The 21,350-nt window shown below is 42.8% G+C and overlaps 1 protein-coding gene across 1 annotated transcript in view; it reads right to left on the reverse strand.

Moving 5' to 3' along the window:
* Nucleotides 1-6,697: 6,697 nt before the first annotated feature.
* Nucleotides 6,698-21,350, reverse strand: part of vwa8 (von Willebrand factor A domain containing 8) — a 118,066-nt gene continuing 103,413 nt past the window's right edge. The window contains exons 41-46 of the mRNA XM_030757502.1: nt 13,178-13,303; nt 12,510-12,668; nt 10,201-10,299; nt 9,706-9,944; nt 8,012-8,132; nt 6,698-7,353 (exon numbers count right to left, since the gene is read on the reverse strand). Coding sequence (XP_030613362.1) covers nt 8,024-8,132; nt 9,706-9,944; nt 10,201-10,299; nt 12,510-12,668; nt 13,178-13,303 — 732 coding nt within the window. The 3' untranslated portion in view covers nt 6,698-7,353; nt 8,012-8,023. The remainder of the gene's footprint in view (nt 7,354-8,011; nt 8,133-9,705; nt 9,945-10,200; nt 10,300-12,509; nt 12,669-13,177; nt 13,304-21,350) is intronic.

Here is a 21,350-nt window from a genome sequence, read left to right on the forward strand (position 1 = left end):
TTATCAGATCTGTTTGGAGTGCTGACCACAGTAACGCTCCACCAAAACCACATCCTCTGCATGATGTAAGACTCATAGGACCATATGAAATGGGAAGCATTAGTAATACAGTTTCTCTAAAATTAGAAACATCTTGTCTCAGAGTGATGCTGAAAAGCTAATTCATGCATTTATTACTGCTAGGCTGGACTATTGTCATTCATTATTATCAGGCTGTCCTAAAAGCTCCCTGAAAAGCCTTCAGCTGATCCAAAATGCTGCAGCTAGAGTACTGACAGGGACTAGAAAGAGAGAGCAGATTTCTCCCATATTGGCTTCTCTTCATTGGCTCCCTGTTAAATCTAGAATAGAATTTAAAATCCTTCTCCTCACATACAAGGTCTTGAATATTCAGGTCCAACCTTATCTGAAAGCCCTCATAGTACCATAGCACTCCAATAGAGCACTTTGCTCTCAGACTGCTGGCTTACTTGTGGTTCCTCGGATACTTAAGAGTAGAATGGGAGGCAGAGCCTTCAGCTTTCAGGCCCCTCTTCTGTGGAACCAGCTCCCAGCTTGGATTTGGGAGACAGACACCCTCTCTATTTTTAAGATTAGGCTTAAAACGTTCCTTTATGATCAAGCTTATAGTTAGGGCTGGATCAGGTGACCCTGAACCCTCCCTTAGTTATGCTGCTATAGGTCTAGGCTGCTGGGGGTTCCCATGATGCACTGTTTCTTCTCATTCACCTCTTTTCACACTGTTTATACCCCACTCTGTATTTAATCATTAGTTATTATTAATCTCTGTCTCTCTCCCCTCACAGCAGATGACCCCCCCTCCCTGAGCCTGGTTCTGCTGGAGGTTTCTTCCTGTTAAAGGGAGTTTTTCCTTCCCACTGTCTCCAAGTGCTGCTCATAGGAGGTCGTTTTGACTGTTGGGTTTTCTCTGTATTATTGTAGGATCTTTACCTACAATATAAAGTGCCTTGAGGTGACTGTTGTTGTGATTTAACGCTATATAAATAATATTGAACTGAACTGAATAGTGATGGAGGATTCACCGTCTCTGGTGTCTGATTTCACTGACAATGTAATTTATGCATCATTTTTAAAGTGTGTTAATTATAATAGGATATCAGCAGTCAAATGTATGAACGTGATCTGAATGGAGGATGTGTGGATGCAGATTTGGATTCTATGGTAGCAAGAAAACTAGAAAACGAGGCCCGTTTTACGAGCGGAAAAACTTGCTCTCTTTATGCTTCAGTGGCTCGATATTACATGCACGCCCATGCACAGACCCCTGCTAATTGTATCTGAATCGGCTGTTATCATTATAAATGTTCCACTTTGGCTTGGTCAGACTTACCTGAGTTATTCATCAACTACCCACATGGTTTCAGTAGAAACAAATGGCTTTTCCAGAGAGACTATCCACGGATCTGCTGGAACTTTAACTACCAGGCAAAGACAGAGAAAACACAGACAGCCAGCTTAAGTGCATGCTTTACATCTTTTAAATACAGCTCATTCACTTTCATATCGAGGTGTGGTCTTTACTAAATAAAGGTTAATCAGTGCAATTTCATTTTGCACTCAGTCAGTAAAGCACAAAACAGCCGAGTCACATAGAAACAGCTCTGCACACAGGTGGAGAGAGGAGAGAGAGCAGCACAGCGAGGAGCTTTCTACTCACTTCCAGCAAGGAGAGAAAGAATGTGCATGGACGGAATTACAGTCAGCAAGGGAAGATTTAGCAAACCTTTATCAGTGGACACAGGCGGATGAATATCACTCACCTGGTTCTTTATTCCCTTTTTAAAATATTTTTTCATGCAGTTCATTTTGGCTGCAACTGTCTTTAAAGGATTTCTGCGCTCAGACTCAGCAGAAACCCTTAAAGTGGGAGATGACGCTGTGACTGTGGAGGGGGGGGGGCACTTTTGGATGAATCGGGTCTGTTTGACAGATACTTCTGCAGCCTGATATGCCTCGCTTTTAGGTGGTGACCAGTTGATGACTGTCTTCTCCAGAAGCCATGTGGCTGCAGATCAGATGGTCAAACTACAAAATCAAAGGTGTTTGAGGATTAGGTACGCACATGTAACTATGAAGACCTGCATTCTGCTACATGGTACCATAAGTGGATGGTCCATCACAATCTGAGTTTTAAAAAAAAAAAGCAAACTAATTAATGACACAGAAAATGAGCAGTTCCAGAGCAGAGACCCAAGCAGCTGTTCAGTACATGGACACAAACAAGAAGCAGTCTCTTCCTGCCTCGCTCATCTAGTCATTCGCTCTCATTGTCTGAGGCAAAATTCCTCTCTGCTGGATATTCGTGCACTACTGCAGCGACTCCCCGTTGGTTAACTCTGGAAAAGCAGAGACTAGCCTCAGTTCTACATTTTAACTACAGTACTGCACTAAGTTTGTTTCCCTCACCACTACAGATGGGACCGAGTTTTCATTTCTGGAGTCAAGTTTCAGCACAGAATAAGTCACAGTAAAAAGAACATATTTATGTTGAAAAACTATCCCGAAAATGATTTTTCAGGATAGGTAAAACTGTGGTATTCATATCAGCATATAACACTGACATGCTAAAAAAAAAACATGTTGCCCAAACTGTATGATTAATAGGTTTGCCTTTAATCATTTCATCAACATAAGCTCATGTTTGGAACTGCAAAACTGTGTCAGGACAACTTGAATGATGTGATGAAATGTAGCCTTGTAATCCTCCCTGTACTGCAGTTTGTTTTTCATCACTGCTCCAACAGCCTGACAGGCTGCCCATATGTCTGCGTATCAGCATTTCTGTGTGTCAGGTGCTCCGCCACTCTGTCTTTGGGTCTGTCAGCAGCACAGCTCATAAGGCCCCTACTGAGAGTTCGTGTCCAACTCAATTAGGACTTGACGGGGGTAGGTGTAGGTATCAGGTGGTCACTCGTTGGGGTGTGTGTGTGTGTGTGTGTGTGAATGGCAAATGGACTGGTTCTTATATGGTGCTTTCTCCTCTACACGAGCACTCAAAGCGCTTCATACAGCATCCTGTGTGTGGAAGGTACAGGAGTCTGCCCGACCCAGAGATCTCTTTAGCCTGATGAGGCCAGTCTCTCTCCTTTTCTTATTTTTGTGACTCAGACACACACTCACTAACCACAGTGTGGGGTTTTTTTTTTGTTTGTTTTTTTTTAATGGGGTGGCACAGGGGAGGCAAGGACAAGAAGATGTGCTGCGACTTCACCTCGTTCAAATGAGGAAGGCCTCCTGCTTCCGTAAACAGGCAGTAATAATTGTGGCTTCCCTGTAAGAATACTGCAGCCGCGCTGAAGCACGACACTCACCTGCAAAGTAACAGGTGTAACAAAATGCTGCCTGGCTCATTGTTGATGGCTATTCAGTCCCCGTACAACTGCAGTCAGAGCTTGGCTCGGATTCACTCATTCCTGGTGCGGTGGGTGTTGGACTTCATGAGGGCTGCCCTTTGTCACCGATTCTGCTCATTTTTCTGGACAGAATTTTAGGTGCAGCCAAGAGATGGAGGGTATCAGGGTTGGTTCCCTCAGGATCCCATCTCTGCTTTTAGCAGATGGTTTTACCAACAGACAACCTCCAGCTCACACTGGGGTGGTTTGTATTTGAGTGTGGAGTAGCTGGGATGAGAATTAGCACTGATTAGCATTATTCTAAGGCCATGGTTCCCAGTCAATAAAGGCTGGAGTGCCCACTCTGGGTTAGAAATAAGGTGCTGCCCCAAGGGGACAAGTTGGTCGAGTATCCCTCAGTCGTGTTCATGAGTGAGGGAAGAGGGAAGCAGGAGACTGAGAGATGGATTAGTGTAGCGTCTGCATTAATCTGAACTGCTGTAATGACATCCCAGTCTGGTGTGGAGAAGAGAGCTGAGCATGAAAGCAAAGCTGTCAGTTTATCAACGTTTCTGAACTTCATCTATGGCCACAAGCTTTGAGATGGGACCAAAAGAATGAGATCATGGATTCAAGCAGCAGAAATGAGCTTTCTCCACAGGGTGTCTGGGCTCGTCCTTGTAGATAGATTGACAACCTCATAGAGCCACTCCTCCACATTTAAAGGACCCAGCTGAGGTGGTTCAGGTTAGGATGCCTCAGGGACACCTCCTAGGTGAGGGGTTTTGAAGGCATGTCTGGACGCCGCAGAGATTATGTCTCTCGGCTGGCTTGCCAAAGCCTCGGTGTCCCCCAAGAAGAGATGGATGAAGTAGCTTTCTGGCATGTGGACTCTGCTTAGGGTCCCCCGAAAAGGCAAACAAAAGCTGCCTTTACAGCAACGTGTGCATTGACAAAAACACGAGACAGCCTACAAATGTTTCTGAGGAATTTTTCCATCTCCTGAGCAGGTAACATTCCTGTGGGCACATTCCTAACATACAGGACTGCAAATAAACTGGAAGGCTGGCCTCAGTCACACAGCTACAATGAATACATACTGTATGCTCCTGCTTCTAATGTTTATGGGGAAACACCACAGCAATCACCCTGCCTCGTGTCTCCTGCTGGGCTGCCACAAGATCAGCAGTCAGCCACAGCCATCAGTCAATCTCCCCCTGTGGTGTCCCTCTGTGATCAATCACACCGTAGTCTAACCCCAACCTAACATCAGCTGCTCACGCTTACTACAGCATGTAGTGAACGTGTGTATTTGTGCGTCCAGACATGAAATGTGATGACATCATCTAAAAGTAGCTGAAAACAGCTTGCCCATTTTGAATTACAACCTTTTTTTTTTTTAATTTCCCAACTGCAGAAAAGGAGAGCGTGACTCAGAGAGTATCCAAGCGTGTAACAAACACAAGATAAACACACATCTAACTGTGACTAATGAACGTAATGCCCCACCAGTCCAGATATCTTATCGCTCTTTTGTAATCAAACAGGGACTTTTTAAGATAGGTGGAAGAGGTATACATTATTTGATGTGTGTCTGTGGGTGGGTGTGTGGACACTTAAAGTTATCCCAAGCCTATTTGTCATTGCAAATCCAGGGTGATAAATAGTGAGTCAATAAAGCAGCGTAGCACAGGAGGGAAACAGCAGTCTGCAATTAGCAGCACAGAGAGTCCTTTACATGGGGCACACAGGCCCAGAGCAGAGGGTGCTGTAAACATACTCACTGTCAGTCAGTAATATTCTTATGTAAACGCATCTTATTTTGCAGCTGACGTTACTGTGAGTTTTCTGAGCTTCACAAAGTCAGATATGCTGAAGTAAAAGCCTCTACCCTGTAGGAGGGGCTCTTCTTTTTCCTCACAGGCTTGTTAAGAATAAACAGAGGAAGCAGTGTCGTTAGAGAAAGTCGTGACAGTCAGCGACTGAGAACATAAATAATCTTCTAAACTGTCATTATCTGAGCACTGAAGGAAGACGACTTCAAAGCAGTGAAAACAGACTGGCAAATTATTTCTGGTGGTGAAGCACGTAAACCCAAAGGACAAAATCAATGCAACACCAGAGCTATCAGTATGTTGTCCCTATGTGAACAACAGCTCACAGTATGCAGCGAGTTGTTTTGGCTACAGTCAGAACAGGGAGGGTGGGCCGGGCGGTTGTGGTCCAGTGAACGGATCATTGCAGCACATGGAAAAAGTGACCAGCAGGAAATGAGAGGGAGGCCGAGCAGTCTGCGATCCAAAGAAATGCCTCGGTTTCTAAGAATTAACTTCTTTTGGTCTCTTGCAGAATAATACACAACACAGTAACACATTAGGAGCCACACATAATTCTTGGTTTTACCAATCATACTAAATATGTTGGTGACAGCGAATATGAAATTATAAAAACACTTACAAAATGCCCTTTTATCTAATTACAGTCTGTGTAAAAGAAAATCAGATGTATTCTTTACCACATTATACATGCTGGAAAATGACTGCAGGAAATGTTTTAAAAAAAAAAAAAGTCTGTAAATTATTTTTTATTGAATTGTAACCTCAGGGGCTGAAAAATAAAACCAACTTGGCAAAAATTTCAAATCCTCTAGTGGCCACTTGAGGCTGCCTCCTAAAGTGAGACATCGATGTTCAAATGCCCAACAACAGGCATGAAACAGCCTAATTTTCTATAGCTACTTTTCACCTTTACACTCATCTGCTCATCCTAGCTAAACTGAACCTCCCGACCGAGGTTGTACCTTTTGGAGCATTTTAATGGAGTGGAGCAGCAGGTATCTCTGTCTGTACCGAATCAATCTACTGTGGCAACCCACAGGAATAATGGAGCAACCTGAAGTAACTTCAGTGAAGAGCAGACAGGAAAGAAGAGAGAAAGAGGGAAGACATGCAGCACAGGGCCGCGGGTCAGACTTAAACCTGGGCTGAACTCATCCAGTACCAGACAGTCCCAGTTTTTGTATTTTTGCAAAGCCTGTACAGTGGACACTTTACAACTGGCAGTTTTACTAATTTTTTCTAAGAATATTTAAGTTTTCTTGTAAATTTGTGACTTCAAGGGTTTTCCTGTGAACACTAGAATAGCCCACCAACTCTTTAAGTTTTTGTCCCAACATTAGTCTCCACTCATTTACAAATACTTCATATTTTATCTACATTTCTTTTAAAATCTCCAAATCTGCAGATGAATGGTTTTATTTTGCAACAGCAGGAAGGACAGGAGCACGAGTCAGAAATGATTGAGACAATCAAGCAGCAGAAAGAAAATGACAGGTAGAAACTGAATCAAATCAGTGATGTTAACATTTATTAAAATGCTTTACATTAACTTTATTTTTTTAACAACGTAAAATTAGCCTACAATCATTTACACACTTTAACATGCTCTTATGCACATTTTAATGCCTTCCACCCAGCAAACATACAATGAAGGGAAACCTCTCCAATAATCAGCAGAGTGAGAGAAAAACAAGAGATGACCAAAGGCAGATTAAAGTAGGTTAATAAAAACAGGCATGTGCCTCACTCAGAGATCAATAGAGACTGACAGCTGGACAGGCTTCTATTGATCCTGCCAGTCCAACATAGACATGAACAATAACTTTGACAACCAGGGAAGAGACTGATATGATGTTTGATGCATGTAGCAAAGATCTGTGTCCACACTGACCCACTATCAAGTCCTAGATTTTTCTATTGATTTGTCTTGCAGTGCCCAGTGTGTGTGTGTGTGTGTGTGTGTGTGTGTGTGTGTGTGTGTGTTTGCAGGAGAAGGAGGAGGAGTGGGAGCTCTGGCTATGAAGAGAGATTCTTTGTAGCTTTGAGAACACACTTGAGGCATCACAGGGTCCACCAGTCAGGAAGGAAAGGGTCTGTTTCATGGTGACATAGATGATGTAGGAGAACACACAAACAGCAAGGAGGGGGGGATTGTGTAACAGCGGCAAACTTTAAAGTCTGCATGCAGCCAGGTGGGAAATTCCCTGGTGGCAGTCCCAGCATTCCAAAGACGCCAAGTTATTGCTGCTCGTGTCAGTGAGGTGGTGCGTCAGTGTCGGCCTTCTTGCGTGTGTCTGCGCATTTTCTGTGTAACAGACAAGAAATGATGAGCTCTGAAATAAATGAGTGCTGTGCCAGTTCCATGACAGCCCAAAATAGACTCTGTGTGTGTGTGCGTGTGTGTGTGTGGGGCCAAAAACACAATTAAAAAGAACAGCAGGTTAGGCTGTGTGTTTGATCCCTACATGGGTTCTGAGACAGGCTCCAGGCATTCATGTCACCACTGCGCTGCGTGTCATTTCACAGCAGATTACAGTCATACTGAAAGAGATCACAGGCTTTATGCACTGCACAGTAGTTCTTCCCAGAGGAACACTACAAAATATCTAAACATTAGTTCCTCTGTCATGCTCACAGGCTTCTGTACAATAACAAGAACCACCGTCCTTCCCCCTCAGCCCCCTGCTAAGGCGCCCCTCCGGACCTGCTGCAGCTCTGATAAAGTTTTCTGATCTGATACAGAGTGTGAAGATTTTCAGAGCTTTCACAACAAACTTTGAGGTTTTGGGTGTGTGTGTGTGATAACAAGTGAGTGTACAGTATGTTCTTGCATCAGGCACTGGACAGCATTGTGGAAGTGAAGATCTGCTGCAGTATTTGGGGGATCTGCTTGGTGTCCATGGCGACAAAGGATCTCCCTGCTGGAAGGGTCTTTTGGAGTCTGAAAGGAAAAAGCAGAGAGAGAAGATCGGGGTCAAGCAAAGGAACTGAGCTTTAGCATTAGGATTGTGTTTGCTGTGTGAGCTGGCACTAGATATTTCCATTGGAAGAGTACAGTGTGTGAGTGTGTGTGAATAAAAGAGATGCCATTCAAGTGGTGGAGCTCAGCAACAAGACAGCACAGCCACCTCCAATGCCTTTGAATCATTTGTAAAAACCCATTTACTCTAATGAGCTTCTTTGTTCCTTCATTCGACCATGTGCTCGTGCATTTCTCCTCTGAGGACCCGCAAACATGGGCGGTCAACGGGGATATAAAATTAGTATTCCCAAAGTGTCTCAGAGGAGGGAAGATTACATAACTCTAAGGCTATCCGTAACTAACTGCATGCTTCCAGAGCATGACAGGATATTGTTCTTGTTCCCATCTTCAAATTCTGACAGGGACTGTCTTTTATTTCTGAGCTGACTTTAACTTGCCCTTAACCTCTGGAGTTAAAGACTTCTCGTGTTTTTCCTTTGCTCTCTTTTTTTCTTCTTGCTGTTCCTGCTCTTCGTGAGCAAAGTGTCAAACAGGTTATTGTCATTCTGAAGTCCCTTCAGCTAAAGACTGCATTTTAACCATTGAGCCAGGCAGCTCTTCAAAGGCTTTGAAGGCCTGCGAGCCTCAGCAGAGAGGATGCATGTCTGGTGAGGAGCTACAGTAGAAGCCTGGAGTAGAATGGCAATAAGGAGGAGGAGCAGACTTAAGAGTGCACTTGCTGCTCTTTGGTCCAGCCCGGAAATTTTTAAACTCAATCTGAGACACGACAACAAAGGTGAACAGGATAAGCAGCAGGTAGGAACACAAGTAGCTAGACTAAACTGGACCGTTATTGACTTTGCAGTCTAGTTATTCTTTATAGGTTCTGGATGACTGGCTACAGCTAAGATTAGCTTTGAGTAGAGTATGTTTTGCAGGACCCTTGAAATTGACTCTGAAAGCTGAAAGCAGTGGAGGTCTCCTTCTGTCCCCCTGCTGTGCTAGCTAGATCTTCTCTGGTGCGCCAAAACAGTGACCCTGCAACTTGGTTTTCATTTTGAGGAAGTGGACCTCAGCAAAGTGAATCTGGCAAGTAGGGAAGGTGATGAGCCAAGATTGTGTTGGCCTGTGTGCCATCCCATGATGGCACAATAGCACGTACTACAGTACCTGGTATTGAACTTCAACATTATTAGTGATGGTCCTTGATTTAAAAGCAGGTCAGACTGACCCAGAAATAGATGTTTTTACTCACTGTACATTTTGAAATCTCAACCACACAAATACAAGCAGACAGAACAAGACTTGATACAACAATCAGAAAAAACTAAAGCAGCGTTGGAAGCAATGCAGAGGTGCATGAAAAGATGACCTTGAAGGGGACCAAATTTAAATGCATGGAGCCCCAAAACCTCACAATTGTGTCTCATGTTGGGTTCTTTGCATCTTCATGCTCCTTCATCTTCTCCTCTTTCCTTACTTTTCTTCAAATTTCCCACTTTCTTCACTCTCTCTCAACTCCGCCAAGTTACCGTCATCTCCATCTCCTTACCTTTCAGCCTGATCACCAAGGGAGCCAATGAAAATGGCAAAGGCGTTGACCTGCGGGTCAGAGGTCAAGACCTGAGCAAAGCGCTCGGGCCGAATGCCATAGCGCTCCAGATTAGCGTCGCTCAGCACCACCACAAAGTGCTCATCCGCCTCTTCTCTTGCCAGCTCCTTGATGCTGGCCTCCGTGCCCTCTAGAGTGTAGTCACCACTCATGCAGAACTGAGCGTGGGCATGCATGACCTGCAGGGAATGGAGGAAGAGGCTTATTAATAAATAGCAAGCCTCAGATTTTATTCATCTTAATACTTGCACCCCCAAATGACACTGAATCCAGTAACTTTGAGGATTTTTCTCAATTTTTGCAGCCACTTTGACTCATTACAACTTTAATGTGAACACAGATTTTTAAACAGAAAGAAAGGAACATAAACCACTTTTTTTCAATCCGTTTGGGTGAGCAAAACAAAGCACGAGTGGACTTTTTGTGACTCTGTACCTTGAGGACTTTAAGTCTCTGTTTGTTATTCTTGGGGACTTGGTCTGCGGTGACCAGCTCGATGTCGTAGCCGTCGCCTGAGTGGCCCACTATGTCGTACTGTGGACAGAAAAGAGTTCACGTAACCAAAAAAGTAACAAACAAGTTGAAGTGTGTGATTTAAGTAATTCCTATAATGACTTTACCTGTTACATAACTCTGACTTTTATGTAACCCTAAAATGTAACAACCTCATTGAGCATCTAGCATAGTAGTCTGAATGAAGAGTACGGACAGATGTGATGGTGCAGACATATGCAAATGCACCCATTGCAGCATGTTAACCCTGTCAGTGGTGCACATGCCTGCCACAGACCATCCATCATAACTGACTTACATAAGGCAGCTGACAGTCAGCCTGACACTGTGAGCCCCCAGGGATCTATTTCAAGACTCAGGTATTATGTATATGAGCCACTTCTAATAAGGGCAGTTATGACTGTGGTGGTCAAAGGTATGCGACTGTGTGTCTCATCCATCCATATCGCTGTTGCTGGGTAAAACCTTTTGGTACTGTCAATTTTATATTGTTCTGAAGTACTTTTTAATATTGCAGGATTCATAACAAGACTCAGTATCTTACATATAACTCCAAATCTAACCAGATTTAATGTCACCAGCCCACAGTTTGTTTCTCCACTTCAGGCATGTGAAGTGTACTAAAAAGACATGAAAGCATGAAATGACACATTCTTAAGGCTGGTGCTGCAGCATGCTGCAACATGCCACCTTCATTTCTACTCCCTGTTTGACTATTGATGGTGGACGACTATGACACACACACACATACACAAAACTGCAGGCAGCATGGATACACGGTGACAGTGTATATGTCGTATGTGCCCTTTTATGTAAGGAGTGTTATGCAAAGAGAGCAGTAAGACTGAAATGTGGAACACTGAAACATGTGTGTATGCGTGTTTGTGTGATATGTGATCAGCATTAGGTTGTCTTGAGTGTCACTAAGGGGCCAAGAAGTCTGTCTCCCTCCAAAACTGTTTTTGCATGTACCCCCCCCCCCCCCCCCCCCCCCCCCCCCTTTTTTTTCCTCCATCTTTGGACTGATTCTGCTTCTCGTGGCTGAGACGGACTCCTGATCGTCCATGAAATATGTCAGCTGTATTAACAACTCCTCCCCAATGAAGCTTTAGCAAATCAGAACAGTGTGGCAGAAGAAAGGCTACATAAAGGCACATTACGTGCTTTAATTTTTGAGCCTATCAGGCTGGAAAAGTTTATTGACTCAGGAATTATGTAAATGAAGTCTCAACGTGAAATTAATTTCACACCAGAAAGAAAGGCTTGGCTAGTAATTATTATTTAGTCTATGACAGCCTGACACTCGCTACAGTGAAATGTGATTATAACTAGTTCACAGTGGTGCTGTAGCCTGAGCACACATTCTAATTTACATATAAACGAAGGTTAGTCATGATTTTTCATTCTTTGATTAGTCATAAAATTACATGTAATAAAAAAAATGTATTTTTACAACTCAATCACAGCAAAAACCTTAAAAAAAAAACAAAACCAAAGGTAAGATTGACTGCAAACCATCAAGTAAACTGAGCATATCACAAGCTTACCAGAACTATAGGGTGACAGGTGGATGGATGGATGGATGGATGAGAGACAGAAAGCTCGGCTATAACCCAGAGAATATCAGACTGTGTTTTTGCCCTAATGCGAACCACAATAATGCAGAACAGAAATAGTTTACTGGCTTATACTGCAATAGTACACACATTAAAAAGCATGGCTAAATGCAGTTGGTACAGGAATTGTTTTCTGGCTCCTGTGTGTTAATTTCTAATTGTAGAAGAATGTAGTACAACATGTGGACAGAGCATGGACTTTACTGCAAAGCTTGACAGCCACTGTGATGACACCGATTGGTTTGTGATGTCCCGTTTTATACACAGTCTATAGATCAGAGGCTACACAATTTGCAAATATGTAACTATAAATGTAGCAAAATGTGGCACGAATGGCACCATCATGGCCAAATGCCGCAGGTATCATTTCCAGAAAGTGCATAACTCATCATGTGTGGTATGAGACAGCACTAACAGTCATATTTCATGCACTACACAACTAAATACGTAGGGTATGAAGAATACTATGTAAAGTGTACTAACAGGAAGTGTCTGAAATGAGGCACAGCGATTGTTTATGTGAAACAGATTGCATAAACTGCATATGCAGCTGATGCAGTTAGAAAGAGTCACACAGAATCTTCTGGAACATGACGCTCGCTGTGCCATTCTCACCTTGAACTTGTGCTCATAGTTCTCAAGAGCCTCCATGACCATACACACAGCCTCCATGGAGCGCTCCAGCCTGCCGTCCACGCCGTTGAAGCGGTACATGCTGCCCGACACGTCGGCTAGCACCCGGAACCGCTTGGGCTTCTGCTGAGGACTGCCCGGCTATAAGCACACACGTGACTTAGATGCAAAATTCACACAATAAATATAGAAATAATTCAGCAACTAATGATTAAATCAAGGTGGTGTTTTGTTGATTTTGGTGCAGCTTTCTTAAAAATAATATTAATCAACACAGGGCCGGGATTTCAAAACTGAGTGCAATTATTTCAATGCAGACCTTCAGGTCAGACCAAAAACTATACAGGACTCGGAGCTAAATATGTTAGAAAAACACGGTATGCAAATTATGGTTAGTGCGTGTTTGCATGATTAGTGTGGGAACCACCTCTGTGCTGTGTGTATGTGAGCATACATGACGGCACAAGAAGTAACTCGAAACTGTGTGAGCTCGAGCAGAAACACAGGGTGTAATAATAATCTCACACACACCACTGGAATGTACCGGCTGACAGATAAAGGTCCAAATTACGGGAGTGTGTGTGAGTCTTTCGAGGTGTGGTAGATTAAAAAAAGAAGCAAGTTTAAGGAAAACACACACACACACACACCTCTGGGTCCAGCTCTCCCCTGCGTTTATAGATAGCCTTCTCTCCAGTTAGTCCATCAATGATTTTAGTGTCGTCCAGTTCTCCCAGAGCCTGGTTCTTTAACCACTGCCGCTCCTTCCCTTTAGCCTGAAAACACACATGCACAAAATTAGAATAAACAAAATATGTCTGTGGAAGATGATTTTGTCTTAATGGAGGTTTTTAAAGATGACAGACCATGGACCCTGTGATTACAAGAAGATCTTCTAGTAGATACAGAGTGATCACACTAAAAGGGGCTCAAAGTCTCACAAATACCAACAGCTAGCACCTTTCCTCACACCCACCGAACAAAAGAGGCTAAGGTTTGCTTTGAACCTCTGGCCCCATTTCTTGGGATGGCACTCCACTTTTTACCGTGGTCACTGTGGATGGAGGAAGGTGCGAGGAAGAACAACCTCACTCCCTGTCCTGTCCTCATCTTTCCCTCTGAGGAAGGAGAGCTCCTTTAGGGAGAAGACGTCTAACAAAAGAAGGAAGCCACCGTGCCTCTCCCCACTCTCTTTAGGTCACTCACACAGGCAGTAGTGTGTGAGGATATTTGGTTTCACGTCTTGAGATTTTCTTTACCTAGCGAATGACGTGCGAGCACACAAAGGAACAAAGATTTGCCAACACATGACACAGGTCTTATGACTTCACATCATTGATAAGCAGTGACAAATGTAACAACAGCTGTCACCTTTCTGTAGATAATCAGTTGTGTGCTAGTAAACCCAATGTACACATAACTTACTGTGTACAGCACAAACAAAGGCAACGTGAGCCAAGTGAGAAGAAATGCATGTCCTATATATGTAGTATTGTGGCAGCCAGTTAAAAGCTTTTCCCCCCAAATCTGGCAACATACACAGCTTAGAGCTGTACATAAGTTTAAGGCAGTACTCATGAGGATGCTTCCATAAAAAAATACCATTAAAAGGTTTTACTTATACCAGCCACACCATCTTGTCTCTGAGGACAGTTTTTTACAGTCCTTCTAGAGGCGAGCCTACACACTCAGAATCTTCAAAAGCCTCCTGCCACTTATTTGGGTAGTTATTTTGTAGCATTATCTAATTTCATTTTCATTGTAAAGCTCAACGAGACATAAGACTGCATGTATAGAATCACCATTTCAATCTGGTTAAAAAAAAAATGCTTTAAAAGTTTGTCTTTGTCCCAAAATAACATTTTAGTTTGTTTCATTTTACCGGCTGAACATTATACTTCATCCTCATCTTTGTGTGCGGTAGAATTCGGCCACATATCTGCCTCTCTCCTATGATGTCTCTGTCTGTTTTTTAAGATCTTATTAGGCCTTTGTGGTTTGGGGCTTTTATGATGATGTGCAAAAACAAAAGAAAGTCTTAAGTGCTTTTGAACAGTGTGTAGACACATATAAGAGTGTGTCTTTGCTAGGTTACAAACATAATAACCTCTAATAGGACAATGAAGATCTGAGGATGTTCATGTATTCAGTTCAATTCAATTTTATTTATATAGCGCGAGGGCTGCAACTGACAGATTATTCTGGCAGTCGAATAATCTGTCAGTTTTGTTAAAAATTAGTCGATTAGTCAACGATTATTTCAATCTTAACTCACCTGTTCAAGCCTGCCCACCTGTTATCACCTTGTTCTCTTCTCACAATTAAAATAATGACCCACAAAAATACAAGTTTGAAACTAATGTGACCATTACAATAAATATCAAATAAAAACGCATATTAAAGTAAATGCAATTTTTATTTTTAAATGAAAATATAATGTGCAAATAAATAAAAATGGCCTCTGTCCAAAAGTTCAAATAAGGCTTCAAATTAAATCAAAAAGATTTTTCCGTCCAAAACGGCTGAAAAGTTTACAGATGATTCAGTTCATACAGAGGTTTTCTATTCAGAATGAACGCTGATATTAATATGAGGAAAAAATAGTAGCCAGTGTATTTGCTCCTATTGTCCTTCACTCGTTAGCTAACATCACTGAAATGGCGGTGCTTAGCAAACATTATCCATGAGAGCTCGTTTCCGACAGGTAAACTAACAGAAACATTAGGACATTTTTAAAGGCGCGAGTGTGTGATGTCTGTCGCTAGGAAACGGTAACAGCAGCGCTATTCACGACAAGTTTGCTGGCCTTAGTATTTCCTGTATTTTATTCTGTGCTTAATTGTTACATTTAGTGTTGATATGTGTGTGTGACAGACATGAGTATTGGACATTTTTGAAAATACGGAACAAATCGCATCCTGTATTGGTTCAATACAGGACGTAACATTTAATTGTCAAATAAAGGACGATTCCATATTTTATGGGAAGGGTGGCAACCAGGCCCGGTTCTAGCCCACTGTAGTTGGGTGGGCAGACTGAAAATGTAGGTGGGCAAGTATATATATAATATGACACAAAATATTAGGCTATATTTGTTTGTTTTTTGGGAATTGAATACAGCCCTAGTAGGCACAAAGATATACATACTGTATACCCTCTCCCTTTACCTGGGTTTCGGACATCACAAAAAGTACACAGATTTGTGACCTTCTGTGGCTGGAATATACATTTTTTTTTTAATTCTTTTTTTTTATTATACAACAGTACAACAGAAAGAGAACAGCAACTGCAAAAAATGCAAAATGTGAAAAACTACAGAATCATTCTTCTGGGTTTTTTTGGGCAACTTTGTGACAAATTCATTCGGGAAGCAGAAACATGTGTCCTGAGCCACAGAGTATTGCAGCCGAGGTCTAGTGCGGTACCACGCCGGGTTGAATGAGCGGAATGTATTGGCGAAGGCACGATGGTTAGCTAGTACTGGCTGTGTGGGCCAGGGTTATAATAGTTTTGGATTTTTACATTATTGTTTAGTTTTAGTTAGTTTTTACTTTTGTTTCTCTAATTCAGTTAGTTTTAATTAGTTTTCAGAGTGTTTTGCTTGTTTTTTATTAGTTTTTATTTTTGGTTTAATGCTTAGTTTTAGTTTAGTTTCATTAGTTTCAGTATTAGTTTTAGTATTTTCACACTTTGTCAGGTGCAAGATTCAATGCACAAAAGTGACTATTGTGTAATAAAAACTCAACAAAAGATACCATAAAGAAATATATTCAACAACCAACAGTTCACAAGACAGCAGCACTACATGCTAAATGTGTAATAATTAGGACACACCTGAACATCAACAGGGAGAAACAAAGAAAAATATGAACTCCCAAACTCAATAACTTCTACAATAAACTCCCAATAAACTCCAGTGTCAGTGCAGTAGATTAACAACAGCTACATGTGGTGTTTGATAAAAACAAACTCTTTGAAGGAGTCAAAGGTCAAATCCAGCTGCATCCTGATGTTCTCACCACCCGAAGCTGCTTCTGTTAGCTTGGTTAGATGCTCGCTGATTAGACTTGCAGGGTCTTTGCGGCCTCTGTACACAACCTACGGAAGTGTCCGACCTCGATCATGTCCGCATTTATGCTTGTGTAGCTGTGTGTGTTGTGTGTGTTAATTACCTTGTGGTCATGTGCTGCGGTGACTTTTTTTTTTGGTCCTCGCTCTTTGTGTTCAGTTTTTTGGCTGCAAACATATTTGTCCCTGTTTTTCCACTTCCTTCATTTCCATTTCCATTCCGACAGCAGTCTCCCTCCAGGAATTTGCTGACAGTTGTGAGTCCTTATACTGATGCTTTGATTATTATTCCTGATTGTTATTCTCTCACTGATAAAGTAGACGGAAACGCACAAGGACTGAACAGGTTAAGGCAGCGTGGACCCGCTCTGAACCCGGTCGGTTCAGAGCGACTCTGCCGCTTTCTCTTGCACACGCATGCACACAGCTGCCCGACGGCGCTCCCAGCTTAAACTCGGAGAGCGGAAAAATGATCAATCCACAATAATTTCAGTTAGTTTTAGTTAGTTTTTTAAACTCACAATGCAGTTTTAGTTAGTTATCGTTTTTTCCTTTTAATTGTAGCCTTTATTTATTTCAGTTAACGACAATGTTTTTTCAATTTTAGTTTTCGTTAATTCGTTCGTTTTCGTTAACTATAATAACCCTGGTGTGGGCACAGTGCTATTCAGGTCTGAAACGGTAGGACCTGGCGCTGAAACGGCCAGAGGAAGGACCTGCTTTGGGTCTGGGGATGTGGCTAGAGTAGGACTAGCATCAGGGGTGCTTGTGTTATTATATGCAGAGAAACTAGTCAGCAGATTGTCTGCTGATCGGACAGAGGAGGAGACGGAGCAGGTAACCCGCTCAGGGGGAGATATTTCAGCACGGGCAGCAGCGGGACGGGAGCTGTTGGGGATACCCCAGTGCTAGATTTACTGATAGACGCGATACATGCTCATGGTAAAAAGAAGTAAAAATATCAACATGGAAATTAGAGTGTGACCCAGATTAAGGAAAAGCACGAAACGAGGGGGTACAGCCTGAATCAGGCCTCTTTCCCACCAACAGGGTTCCGGAGCACGTGCCGTAATTTGAACCATGAGGCGGGTTTTCCACCGCCGAAACACTCGGTGCTCGGCCGAAAAACGGGTTCAATTCCGGCCCCGCAAACTAGCTGGTCTCGAACCACGAACGCGTGGCGAAAGCGTGTGAGAAAGTCAAAGTGTGGAAAATAAAAACTATTGTAGGCGTAGCTTGATGGGAGTACCATTCGCTGCCCGCAGGCGGTATGGGAGATTTTGATTGGGTGGGCAACCCTACTGATATTTGAACATATGCTTTTAGCAGGATTATGGATTATGCTTTTTACGTTTATGTTTTTGTTGGATTATGTTTTTGCTGTGTATGCTTTTTACGTGATTTCTGCAAACCCATTAGTGAAAGTAAATGGCCCTCTATACTCATTAAATGCATGATATAGAAGTGTAACTTTTCTGGATTATATGCAAAAATTATCACTCTATCGATCTAATAAGGCCTGGTTTAGCGTTCTGTGTTGGTCTTACATACATAACCAAAAATCCTCTCTGAACCTAATCTGACATGCACCTTGTTGTGGCCCTAGTCGGGATTACCGAGCTATATTTGCCGCGGGTTCCTTATTCTTATAATTATTATAAGTATTCACGGAGGCGAGGAATACAGTACCAGTCCGTCTTTTTAATCAACCGTTCCAAACCCACGTAACCATAACAACAGGAACACTGCGTGCTCGCTGGAATATATCACATCCCTCTTTTTTCAAAACTGAGACGTAGTCTACAAATACAGTCATCTGAATAAATAGTATCAATTACAGGGCGTTAATTCAAAATCACTCTCATTTCTATGTGTGTAAACACTGAATCATTTTCTTTGTACACAAACAACTTTCTAAGAATAAATACCAAGCTTTTTTTTTTTTCTTTTCTTTTCTTTTTTTTCTATTAGGCAAACAATCACAGTAAAACTTGAACATTTCAGCATTTCAACATTTCAACTTAAACATTTCTTTCATGCCTTTTTTTTTTTTTTTTTTTAAAAAAACAACAAACATATTGAACATTGTAACGTTCACAGGATCAGTCCCTGTACTTGGCAGGTTGCTTGACGGCCCTACCAGATCTGGTGTAGTATGTAGGATCATTGTTCTTGCTCACAGGAGGTGGATTGTGTGGCGTGTCAGTTGGTGGTGTGTCTGACTTGGGAGTATCAGAAGGTGTTGCCTCTAAATTGATCTCTTCATCAAGGTGAGTGTCTTTGAACAGACTCGGGTGTATCTTCCTCAGATGTCGTCTGTTCCTCCTGAGTGTCCTACCTGCCGGCGTCTGCACGGTGTAGGAGCGTGGTTCATCTCTTTGTTGGATGACAACCGCAGGCTCCCAACCTCGACGTGTCTGCATGTGTACAGTGTCTCCTGAGGTCAGCACAGGAAGTGGCTTTGCATGTTGGTCATAGTGCTGCTTTTGGCGACACTGCAGATCCCGTACTTTGTCGTACACATGCTGTGGTGTAGACTGTTTCAGCACGTCACTGGAGCAAGGAAGTGTGCTTCGCAGGACCCTTCCCATCAACATTTGTGCAGGTGACATGTTCAATCCTGTCACCGGCGTGTTTCTTAAAGACAACAAAACTAGGTGTGGGTCATTGCCGGTCTGTATTGCCTTTTTCAGGGCGTGTTTTACAGTCTTTATTGACCTTTCAGCCATTCCATTTGAAGAGGGAAGACCTGGGCTGGAGTGTATGAGCTTGATCTCCCATGAAGCTGCAAATGATTTCATTTCATAGCTGGCAAACGGGACATGATCGCTCACTAGCTCTCTGGGAATCCCATGCCTTGCAAAAACAGACTTCATTTTCTGAATCACTGTGTAAGCAGTTGTATCAGGCAAATTGAGCACTTCTGGATATTTGGTCAGATAATCAACTAGCAGGAGATATGATTGACCATTTAGCTGAAAAATGTCTGCTCCAACTTTCATCCACGGTAGTTCTGGAATCTCATGAGGGATGAGTGGTTCTCGCTGATGTTTGGGTTGTAACTGCTGACACTGTGCACACTTCTCAATCATTGTCTCTATATCTCGTGCCATACCAGGCCAATAAAGGACTTTTCTTGCTCTGGCTTTTGTGCGCTGCACCCCTTGGTGTGCAAGATGTAGCTTTTCTAAAATCACTTTCCTGAAGCTCTGGGGTATGACAATTTTCTCTCCCATCATGACAATGTCATTCTGGATGCTGATGATGTTTCGCATTGGCCAGTAGCAGTGTAGTGACCGGTCAAGACTACGCTTCTTCATAGGCCAGCCTTTCATATGTCTTTCACACACAGCCTGTAACTCGCTATCTGTGGCAGTTGCTTCTTTCAATCCCCTCAGTGTTTCTTCACTCAGAGCATCTGTAGGCTGTATGGCATACACAACTCTCTCATCACAGGGGTTCTCATCAACATGTTCATTATCTCTTCCCACTGTGGCACGTGACAGAGTGTCGGCAATGTGCATGTCTTTGCCTGGCGTGTATGTAACATGTAGGTCATATCTTTGCAACTGTAGCAGCATTCCTTGCAATCTTGCTGGGGCTTTGTTCAGCGGCTTGCGCATGATGACTTCAAGTGGCTTGTGATCAGATTGCACACGCACTGGCCTACCGTATACATATTGGTGGAATCTCTTGGCGGCAAACACAATGGAGAGCAACTCTTTTTCTATTTGTGCGCACCGCTTCTCAGTATCTGTGAGCGCACGAGAAGCATAGCATACCGGATGCCCTTCCTGTAGCAGACAGGCTCCCAGTCCATCTTTTGAGGAATCTGCTTGTAGTGTGAGTGGCTTCCTATGATCGTAGTACCTAAGCACTGGGGCTTGTGTGAGCTTGTCCTTTAGTGTTTTTAACGCTGCACTGTGGTGGGGACACCACTGCCATACTGTGTCTTTCTTCAGTAGCTGTCTGAGAGGAGCCGTGAGTGAAGCTTCATTTGGGATGTATTGTGCCAGGAATTTTGTCATTCCTAACAGACGTTGTAGGCTTTGTTTGTCCTGTGGGGTTGGCATGTCAACAATTGCTTTGATTTTGGCATCATCTGCTCTCTGACCAGCCGCTGTGATGATATGTCCCATGTATTTTACTGTGTCCACTTTGAACTGGATTTTGTCTTTGTTGAACTTCACATTTGCTGTTTTTGCTCTTTCCATTACCTTTTGCAGGATTTTGTCATGCTCACTCTCTGACGAGGCTGCAATGATCATGTCATCAGCTATGATGTGTACACCTGGGATGTCACCAAAAGTCTCACAGTTCTTTTGTTGAAATACTTCGCTGGCAGACTTGATCCCAAATGGGAGTCTGAGGAAGCGAAAACGACCCCATGGTGTGTTAAAGGTGCAGAGTTTTGATGATGGCTCATCCAGCTTGATTTGCCAGTATCCGTCCTTTTCATCCAGAATGGAGAAGATGGATTTTCCAGCTAATTTGCTGCGTATATCTTCAGGAGTAGGAATGGAGTAGTGTTGGCGTTTAACTGCTTGATTCAGATCGCAAGGGTCCAAACACACCCTGAGCGAACCATTTTTCTTCTTTGTGGCAACAAGACTGTTAACCCATTCTGTTGGCTCATTAACAGGTGTTATCACTTTCCTTTCCTGTAGTTCTTTCAGAGTCTTTTTTAATGAGTCTGTAATGGAGAGCGGCACATTTCTGCATGCATGGATCACCGGTGTGACTTCTGAGTCAATG

Source organism: Archocentrus centrarchus, chromosome 21 (assembly GCF_007364275.1).
Source record: "Archocentrus centrarchus isolate MPI-CPG fArcCen1 chromosome 21, fArcCen1, whole genome shotgun sequence".
NCBI classification, from domain to species: Eukaryota; Metazoa; Chordata; class Actinopteri; order Cichliformes; family Cichlidae; genus Archocentrus; species Archocentrus centrarchus.